The following is an 11,306-nucleotide window of genomic DNA, read 5'->3' as shown; positions in this document are numbered from 1 at the left end:
GCGAGGGATTGGGCACCTCCCTATGATGATCTGCCATGTATTGGGCACCTCCCCATGATGGTCTGCCATGTATTGGGCACCTCCCCATGATGGTCTGCCATGTATTGGGCACCTCCCCATGATGGTCTGCCATGTATTGGGCACCTCCTTTTGATGGTCTGCCAGAGATTGGGCGCTTCCTTTTGATAGTCTGCCAGGGATTGGGCGCTTCCTTTTGATGGTCTGCCGAGGAATGGGCACCTTCCTATGATGATCTACCAGGATTTGAGCCGAAACTAACAGAAAAAAGCAGCTGAAAAGAAAATCTGATAATTTCTTGCTGGCAGAATGTCCAATTTGGGAGGGTTTCTCCTCATCTTGTAGAGCCAGAAGGTTTCCCTGGTTTTAAAGGGCCAGAAAGTCCATAACCAGAAGATAAAATACATCACAGAATGTTAAGAGGACATTGATCAGCAGCGAAGGTAAAATGGTTATGGTTCCCTCTGGCCCACGGACTGGCTGGGCATGACGCCATCCTTTCTGCCTGGCAGCAGACATTATTATCCCAGGTCTTTGCACGTGAACTCGCACCAACCCGCCCAATGTCCGGTGACCTGAAAATCCAACCTGTGTAGGGTTAGAGTGCAGTGTTAATGGGTAACCCCAATCATCTCACTTGGGACCCAATTACCCATACCTCCTAACTGCACACAGAGCGACACAACAGAGGACATATGGCTGATCAGGATCGAGGCAATGCCCCAGGTCCCGGCAAGATTACTTCACCTGTGTGCCGTGTTAACAGCACTGACCCGAGAACATCCCAGGGCAGCTGCACAGTGGGAAAGGGGTAAGTCCTGTGTCTGTCCAGGCTGTAACGGTCAGAACTTAAGCTGTAATGTCTACCGTGATCAGTATTATGTGGAGAGGACCTGGTAGTGTGTTGTTGGATATAATTCCTGCTCATAGGAGGAAGCTAAAGGGGCAAGCCACTCCACCTCGCTAGGTATGGTGACCTAAGTTAGGAAGTACCAGCTCCTAAGTACATGGGCTAAAGCTGGATGTGGTGTGTTGACAATTATTTAGGAATTGGAGATACACAAAGTAGGACCAGTAGTACAGGCAGCACAGGTTTGCAGGAATGCAGAGCAGGACAGGTAACAAGGGTGTACTGGATTGGAGAGCATGGCCAGCAGTATAGGAAGAACAGAATTAGCTGGATTGCAGAGTACAGCGAAGACCAGAAAATTATCTGGTAGCACAAGGTCAAAGCTTAGATAGCAAGCAGTGACTTGAAGCACTGGCAGTCAGACTTAGGCCGGAGTCCTTTTTATGCCCCCAGCCACATCAGGATTGGTGGATGCAGTCAGCTGACTACAGGTCTGGCCATCAGTGGATGATTCCAGATCAGCTGGTAGTTGGCAAAATAGCAGAACAGGAAGAGAAGGTCCATTCAAGTCCACACAGCATGTGCTCAGAGAATCTCCCAGAATATACTCCAGTCCGCAGAATATACTTTATTACAAAGCGCAGTTATTATACATTTGTAAACCATTTACATTATACAGCTGCAGTTCTATAGGCCGGAAAATTCCAAACCAAAGAGTTCCAAGCACAGGGCTCCCTCCTCACTTGCCTGCTGTGACCTTTAAACAAACAACATTTGTCATAACGTCAGGACCCCAGCCCCCCCACTACATCCGGCTACACCTGCAGGCCCACAGAGTGTTCCTGTAATACAGGAGAGCAGCTGTTTATATCCCATAGGCCTGCTATGAGTAAGGCATTGTCCGTTATCACTGATCTGGAACCTGCAGTCCTCTCAATGTCAGTCCTCTTGTTCTACTTCATTGGCTGCTTAAGATCAAATAATCCAGTGCCTCCTTTAACGACTTTCCCGACGACCAGGCACGCCGATGGTGACATCAGATCATCCTTTGCACCTGGGAAAGGACACAAATAAAACCTGTATGAGTCGCCATGTTGTGATCCACATCATAAAATACTAATTTATGAGGTGCAGTTGTTTATTTTAGCCATGACTATCAGGTCCTGTGTATATTATAGACTGTAAGCTGCTGAATCGGTCGTTTCTTGTCCAAGTCATAAAGGTACACAAGGCAATCACAATGACAGCCCCACAATAGCATTAGAACAAAGGTTGGTTGTGGAAGTTTACAGAGGACTCATAAACCTGGGTCCAGGAGACTCTTGGCTCATTCAGCACGAGCAGAGTTTTACAGACACTTCTTCTGTGATGGCAACCGGACAGGATCACGTTGGGTGTTTAAGGGCAAATAACACATAAAGCCGGAGGGTAAATAAGGTACTTTGGGGCAGATGTATTGAGCCTTAACAAGAGATAAATGCAAGTGTGATAAAGAGAGATAAACGTCCAGCCAATCAGCTCCTTACTGACTTTTTTCAAACACAGCCTGTAACATGGCAGTTAGTAGGTGATTGGCTGGACGTTTATCTCTCCTTATCACACTTGTATTTATCTCTTGTTAAGGCTTAATACATCTGCCCCATACTATGTTTTCAAGTAAACCTTGGAGTGAGATAAAGTGGTGAGCGGTAATGTACCAACCAACCACCTCCTGTCATGTGTTTGAAAAATGCTGGTTAGCTGGTACTTTTTTCCTCACCAGAGCTTAGCACATAAAGCCTAATTCAAACCGGATCGCTGGTCTGCTTTTTCAGCAGACGGACAAAACTTTTCCGCCCCCTTGTCCCCAATGCACAGCCCACATACACCCCCTAACAGCTATTTCCATACCCCTATACCCAGCACACACACACTAGTCCCACTGTGCGCCAACATACGCCTATACCCTTACATTACCTACTGCCCATGCTGGCTACTCCCGGCGCAGGCTGCAGCTGCACAATCATACAGACAGCTGAGCTCAGAAGTCAGCCGTCACTGCCCGCACTGTGACGGCTGTCACTACGCTGGGGTGGTGCAGTGCCACGGATCGGATCCACAACAAAGATCCGTTCCGTTCCAGCCCGGCCCCCCCCCCCACCCTCCCCTCCCCTGCCACACAACTCACTCAACGTCCACTTTCCCCCTGGGACACCCGCACACACACTGCTGGACTTCAGTATAAAAATAAAAAAAAGGACGGTAATGGCGGCATGCGGTGCAGGCTGCAGCGGGCCCCAAGAAATGGCTTGGGCCCTGGTGCACTGCCCCGTCTGCACCACCAGTATTTCTGCCTCTGACCAAGCTTGAAAAGTGATTAAAAAAAAAAGTGATAAACCACCAGCCAATCAGCTTCTATCTACCACTCTACAGGCTATGTGTTTGATAAATGACAGGTAGGAGCGGATTGGCTGGTGGTTTATCACTCTTTATTTTAATCATTTTTCAAGGCTTAGTACATCTCGCCGACAGAGAGACAGTAGTCACAACGCTAAATCTCCACCTCCATATATAATATAATAAAATATAACAAGGTTTTACCAATTATGACGCAAGACTCAACTTCAGAATTCATCTTTTATAAGCATAGAATATTAAACACACAAATATACAATTAAATACAGTAAAAAAATTTATTGGTTTATGATGCTCAGAAGAGTTTAATTTTAAAATTAGGAGTCTTGCGTCATAATTGAATAGGTGGACCCTAGTATTATCTTATATATGGAGGTGGAGATTTAGCACCGTGACTACCATCTCTCTCGATGCTTGGTAAGAATTTCCAAATAAATGCACTTTGCTTTCATAGACGTAAAGGAGACAAAACCCAAAAAGTCCCACGGTGGATGAATACGTCTCCTAGCCGCAACTTGATCCTGTTGCGCAAGTTTCCATCATTGTATAGATAATTATTCCTCTTAACGACATGTGCTCCAAGTGCGTATAAATAAGATATTAGCTGCAATCTCCCTTTGTGATCACCCCCACATTCCTGTGTTGTCTGTTGGTATAGTGTTATATTGCACAGTGGAGCAGTTAAGGAAGCATTGTGGTCAGATATAATAATAAAAATCACTGAAAACTCTTATTGCCCCCTTTATGCCAGAGCTGCTGTTACCGAGACAGTGCCGTGTATGGGCCCAGGTTACAGAAACTCCCGCGCACTAACAGGCAAGAAGTAAAAACACTTTTTATTTATTTTTCCTGCAAAAAGTAAAAAAAAAGATCCTGAAAATTGAGCATAAAGCGTAGGGTTGGGCCATGACGGCAGACATGAGACGGTCATGTGCTACAGAGACCGGACGGCATATAGGAACAAGTCATGCATTGTGCAGGGCAGAAAGTATTTGGGGAATGCCACATGACAGGAAGGTTCCGATCACGATACCTAAAAGTAATAATGCTATGCTCAGGGTAAACGGCCTTTCACCCATTCCCTACAGCACCAAAACATCACAGCTTTAGTCAGTTGCTCATGCACAATAACGTTTATGACTATGTCGTCTTCCTCTGTCCGACCACACACACACACACACACACACACACACACACACACACACACACACACACACACTAAATAACATGGATAGTCTGAACTAGGCCTTTCCACCAGGCATAGATGGGTCATTATGGGATATATTAGGTGGTCAGCGCCAGGAGTTAGTTGCAGCAATGCCAACGCCTGACAATCGCTCCTCTGCTTAAGACATAGGACCAGATTCTCTAAGATTCAAAAGTGATAAAATGGAGAGTGATAAACAACCAATCAGCTTCTGCCTGACATTTTTCAAACACAGCCTGTTACATGGCAGGCAGGAGCTGATTGGCTGGTGGTTTATCACTCTCCATTTTAGCACTTTTGAAGCTGAGAGAATCTGGCCCATAGGCAGTGTGTGCGACACAGAATCAGACCCACCATGCTTGCAGATGGCTGCACATCATACAGTCCTAGAATTGTGCTGTAAAAACACTACCACGTGTCTACTCAGTACAGCAAATATAGGTGGCTATGGCATATGGTTGACCAGACTTGTCCTTTACAGCGCATAGACCAGGCCCAGCCAACCTGTGGCTCTACAGCTGTTACAAAACTACACATCCCAGCATGCCTTGCCACAGTTTTAGCAATCCCTAATAGCAAACTGTGGCATGGCATGCTGGGACTTGTAGTTTCACAGCAGCTGGGGAGACACCGGTTGATAAGGCATGGCATAGACGAAGAACAGTCCCCTGATGTCTGATTAACGCTGTAATGAGCATAACGCAATAATCTGTATTTTTTACACTGTTTTATTAATATGACCTAGATTTGTGCACAGGTGAATGTGCCTTATTTGTGCACTTTGTATAAAACGTCAGTGATTATCATTCCATATGAAGATCTAATCTTTAAGAAACACATCCAAAACAAGAATATCGATGTTTGCTTGTTTACTGCCCACCAGGGTCACATTGTTGAAGATGACACAGTCAAAGCAAAGGAGGGTGACATGAATATGGAGATACAGTAATTAGAGGTGAACAGGGCGGAGAAGGCAAAAAATACTCTCCATACACATGCACGCGTATAGATCCAATGGCCTAAACCAGTGGTTTTCAAACTGTGGGTCCTGACCTTCTCAGCATGGGGTCGCGACTCCATAATGCTGACCATCAGGCTGATGACTTCTCTAATCTCAGTCAGTGCTTCATGGAGTCTGAGAAATCTGTTGAGTGGTCTTTAATTTTAGACTCCTCCCATCATTTTGTGCCCCCACAATGCTGCCATGTATCTGCGGTCTGCTGCCTACACATGTGATGTGATGGGTTATGGTATATTAGACTCCTCCCATCACTCTGTGCCTCCACAATGCTGCCATGTATCTGCGGTCTGCTGCCTACACATGTGATGTAATGGGTTATGGTATATTAGACTCCTCCCATCACTCTGTGCCTCCACAATGCTGCCATGTATGTGCTGTCTGCTGACTACACGTGTGATGTGATGGGTTATGGTATATTAGACTCCTCCCATCACTCTGTGCCCCCACAATGCTGCCATGTATGTGCTGTCTGCTGACTACATGTGTGATGTGATGGGTTATGGTATATCAGACTCCTCCCATCACTCTGTGCCTCCACAATGCTGCCATGTATGTGCTGTCTGCTGACTACACATGTGATGTGATGTGTTATGGTATATCAGACTCCTCCCATCACTCTGTGCCTCCACAATGCTGCCATGTATGTGTTGTCTGCTGACTACGCACGTAATGTGATGGGTTATGGTATATTAGACTCCTCCTATCAGTTTATGCCTCCACAATGCTGCCATGTATGTGCTGTCAGCTGACTACCCATGTGATGGGTTATGGTATATTAGACTCCTCCCATCAGTTAATGCCTCCACAATGCTGCCATGTATGTGCTGCCTGCTGACTACACATGTGATGTGATGGGTTATGGTATATTAGACTCCTCCTATCAGTTTATGCCTCCACAATGCTGCCATGTATGTGCTGTCAGCTGACTACCCATGTGATGGGTTATGGTATATTAGACTCCTCCCATCAGTTAATGCCTCCACAATGCTGCCATATATGTGCTGCCTGCTGACTACACATGTGATGTGATGGGTTATGGTATATTAGACTCCTCCCATCAGTTAATGCCTCCACAATGCTGCCATGTATGTGCTGTCTGCTGACTACACATGTGATGTGATGGGTTATAGTATATCAGACTCCTCCCATCACTCTGTGCCTCCACAATGCTGCCATGTATGTGCGGTCTGCTGACTACACATGTGATGTGATGGGTTATGGTATATTAGACTCCTCCCATCACTCTGTACCTCCACAATGCTGCCATGTATGTGCGGTCTGCTGACTACACATATGATGTGATGGGTTATGGTATATTAGACTCCTCCCATCACTCTGTGCCTCCACAATGCTGCCATGTATGTGCTGCCTGCTGACTACACATGTGATGTGATGGGTTATGGTATATTAGACTCCTCCCATCACTCAGTGCCTCCACAATGCTGCCATGTATGTGCTGTATGCTGACTACACATGTGATGTGATGGGTTATGGTATATTAGACTCCTCCCATCACTCTGTGCCTCCACAATGCTGCCATGTATGTGCTGTCAGCTGACTACACATGTGTGATGTGATGGGTTATGGTATATTAGACTCCTCCCATCACTCTGTGCCTCCACAATGCTGCCATGTATGTGCTGTCAGCTGACTACACATGTGTGATGTGATGGGTTATGGTATATTAGACTCCTCCCATCACTCTGTGCCTCCACAATGCTGCCATGTATGTGCTGCCTGCTGACTACACATGTGATGTGATGGGTTATGGTATATTAGGCTCCTCCCATCACTCTGTGCCTCCACAATGCTGCCATGTATGTGTTGTCTGCTGACTACGCACGTAATGTGATGGGTTATGGTATATTAGACTCCTCCTATCAGTTTATGCCTCCACAATGCTGCCATGTATGTGCTGTCAGCTGACTACCCATGTGATGGGTTATGGTATATTAGACTCCTCCCATCAGTTAATGCCTCCACAATGCTGCCATGTATGTGCTGTCTGCTGACTACACATGTGATGTGATGGGTTATAGTATATCAGACTCCTCCCATCACTCTGTGCCTCCACAATGCTGCCATGTATGTGCGGTCTGCTGACTACACATGTGATGTGATGGGTTATGGTATATTAGACTCCTCCCATCACTCTGTACCTCCACAATGCTGCCATGTATGTGCGGTCTGCTGACTACACATATGATGTGATGGGTTATGGTATATTAGACTCCTCCCATCACTCTGTGCCTCCACAATGCTGCCATGTATGTGCTGCCTGCTGACTACACATGTGATGTGATGGGTTATGGTATATTAGGCTCCTCCCATCACTCTGTGCCTCCACAATGCTGCCATGTATGTGCTGCCTGCTGACTACACATGTGATGTGATGGGTTATGGTATATTAGACTCCTCCCATCAGTTAATGCCTCCACAATGCTGCCATGTATGTGCTGCCTGCTGACTACCCATGTGACTTGATGATTTTCTGCAGTAACTTGCTGGGGTCCTGTAATTATTTTTATTGTCTAATGGGGTCTCAGAGCAAAATAGTTTGAGGATCCCTGGCCTAAACATAAGACACAATTTGCAACGGACCTGATTTGTAAACACATTGGCATATTCGTGCTTAGAAAGCTTAATAAGTATTTTGTAAATAAATATGTTTGTATTTTGGATTTTAATAGGTTCATTTACAATCCCAGACTAAACAGTGGGACTTTGTCGCTATTTAGGCCAAAGGTTCCCAAACACGGTCTCTCAAGGTCTCCTGACAAACCAGGTTTTTAGGAAATCCATGGTTCAGCACAGATGGCTAAATCAAATCGACTGAGGTACTAATTAAGTCACCTGTAGCCAAGCATGGATATACTTAAAACATGGACTGCTGTGATTCCTTGGGGACCATGTTTGTGAGCCTCTGATTGAAGCAATGAAACCGCTGTTAGTGATTAATAGAATATAAAGTCCATCATTTTGTAGTCATTACTAACTGTCACATGACCCAAATCACCTAGCTAGTGCACAGCTGTAGTCATTACTAACGGTCACATTTCCCAGACTCCCTAGCTGTTGTACAGCTGTAGTCATTACTAACTGTCACATTTCCCAGACTCCCTAGCTGGTGCACAGCTGTAGTCATTACTAACTGTCACATTTCCCAGACTCCCTAGCTGGTGCACAGCTGTAGTCATTACTAACTGTTACATGACCCAAATCACCTAGCTAGTGCACAGCTGTAGTCATTTCTAACTGTCACATTTCCCAGGCTCCCTAGCTAGTGCACAGCTGTAGTCATTTCTAATGGTCACATTTACCAGACTCCCTAGCTAGTGCACAGCTGTAGTCATTTCTAACTGTCACATTTCCCAGACTCCCTAGCTAGTGCACAGCTGTAGTCATTACTAACGGTCACATTTCCCAGACTCCCTAGCTGTTGTACAGCTGTAGTCATTACTAACTGTGACATTTCCCAGACTACCTAAGCTGGTGCACAGCTGTAGTCATTACTAACTGTCACATTTCCCAGACTCCCTAGCTGGTGCACAGCTGTAGTCATTACTAACTGTCACATTTCCCAGACGCCCTAGCTGGTGCCCAGCTGTAGTCATTACTAACTGTTACATTTTCAAACCTGCTGCAATCATTCCTACTATAGATCCACAGGTGGCCTGATATACAGTACATGAACTGTTAATAGATCTTGAAGACCGGTTTGGCCACCCCTGGTATACAGACTCAGTCACACACACTTGACACAAGCAGTTTCTGATGGGCCCGGTCAGCTTACTCTGTCAGGCATCTTGTTCTGCATGGCATATTAAGCCCAGATGTCCAAGCACTCATCTGTAATAAAACTCTATACATACAGTGTATTTGAGAGGGGGTTTGGGTCGCGTGGATGATTAGAATGGGGCTCAGAGATAAAACCAAGGTTGCGTAAAGTCACCACGGAACAGAAATGCTTGGAGGCATTGTCCATAAAAAGCAATTATGAAATAGTGCTGTATTTATCTGGAAAAGTTGTACAATATATACACAATTATACAATATACTGGGAGCCCGCAATGCTAACCATTGTGCCACAGTGCTAGCGTCAAAAGCATGACCATTGACAAACGCATTTCTGTATCAGTTCAGTTTGAGCTCAGAGCTGTCAGACACATCTAAGGCTAGCATTCAGTGCCTCGGGCCGGTACTAGCCGCCACACATAGTTGATACCATATAGATCAGGCATGTCCAAACTATGGCCCTCCAGCTGTTGTGAAACTACAAATCCCATCATGCCTTGTCACAGTTTTGCTATTAGGGAATGCTAAAACTATGGCAAGGCATGCTGGGACATGTAGTTTCACAACAGCTGGAGGGCCATAGTTTGGACATGCCTGATATAGCGAGATGGGGGGGGGGTGTCAACTCTTATACTGACTTCTGTATACTGTACACTGTGACCCACACACTGGCACACTGTAAGGGTACCTAGGCCTTTCAGATTCAATTAAAAACCATCACTGTGTACACAGGTATTTAATCTAAAGTGGGCACCTCCACAAGGGCTCAGCAAGGTTGACACAGCAAGATGCAGTCCGAGCATGGCTTGGCATAGTGGGCGGTGCGGTGGAGAGACACGGTATAGGAGGATGTCCAGGAGACGCAGCTGCCGTTCGTGGCCACATTCCCGCTATACAATGCCAGGATTACCTCCATTGTCCAGCAGGGGGAGTGGCTATGGACACACTGTTCATAGCGAATTGTCATTGGCAGCACAGTCCACCTATTTCACTCTGTAAGTAAACGCATGGCTGGGCCAGCGGCTGGTTTCAGGTTGCCGGGAGAGCCTCTAGAATTTCAGGATCCTCCTGGCAGAGTGGGCACGTATGGCACCAGCTAGAATCTCAACGACGCCCTTCCTCTGTGCCGGTGAATGCTGACTCGGTACTCCACATGACTCAGGAGCCCTTGCGGACTACATACCCTGCACCATTCATAGATGCTCCAGTGCTGGTATTGTGACACCTCTATGTTTTTAGGGTGTAGGATAAAGAGACGATCCCAATGCTTACTGACTGAGGCCATCTAAGCTCATTGTACTTGGAAAACGGAACTTAAATGAACCGATATATGAATGCAACGCTCCTATCGGAACCACAGAAAGTCACCTAGTCTACCAGGATGGCCGGACATATTATTTACCACAGCACTTACCACTCATCGTGGCATCCTTCAGGAATTTGTAGCTGGTCTCGAAGGTCATCTGCTGGAAAGGGGAGGAGCTAGACTGCATACCGTAGCGGTTGAGAGGCCGATAGGTTCCCTCGAAACACATGTAATCGGCAACGAGGGAGAGATGTCGGGGGTCTACCTCAATACCTGTACAATACAGAGCAATTATATGAAGTTAATTCCAGCTGTATGCGCGTCTTCCATGCATTCAGTAACACCTTGGTGACAGACTCTGCTGTGATGCTGAAAGCTGAACTAGCCAATCGCAAAACAGTAAAATAATTAGATATCTCAAAAGATTAAAGGAAAATGAAGTCAAATTAAACCACTCCCTCAAAATCTAGGCCACACCCACTCACTTATGGTGGGATGTCTCGTAAAATGTATGGCTATCGAGAGCTATGTGTGGTGAAGAACATCTGGATAAGCTCAGGAAACTGCAGATACTTTCGGAGATGAAATAATATTATATCTAGAAGAAAGGGATGTGGTCCTGGTGCAACAAGAAGGTTGGCCAAGAGGTATGCGGTCAGCCGCCTGTATGCTTTGGATGGATGACCGTTGATCTTTGACCTTACAAAGATGCTAC

General features: G+C 45.9%; 1 protein-coding gene across 1 annotated transcript in view; it reads right to left on the bottom strand.

Moving 5' to 3' along the window:
- Positions 1-1,488: 1,488 nt before the first annotated feature.
- Positions 1,489-11,306, bottom strand: part of POLR1A (RNA polymerase I subunit A) — a 94,899-nt gene continuing 85,081 nt past the window's right edge. Inside the window, exons 33-34 of the mRNA XM_083146587.1 lie at positions 10,700-10,864; positions 1,489-1,922 (exon numbers count right to left, since the gene is read on the bottom strand). Of these exons, the coding sequence (XP_083002713.1) occupies positions 1,822-1,922; positions 10,700-10,864 (266 nt within the window). The 3' untranslated portion in view covers positions 1,489-1,821. The remainder of the gene's footprint in view (positions 1,923-10,699; positions 10,865-11,306) is intronic.

This window comes from Crinia signifera, chromosome 1, assembly GCF_055691185.1.
Source record: "Crinia signifera chromosome 1, ASM5569118v1, whole genome shotgun sequence".
In the NCBI taxonomy this organism is placed as follows: domain Eukaryota; kingdom Metazoa; phylum Chordata; class Amphibia; order Anura; family Myobatrachidae; genus Crinia; species Crinia signifera.
This window is presented reverse-complemented; position numbering and strand designations above follow the sequence as displayed.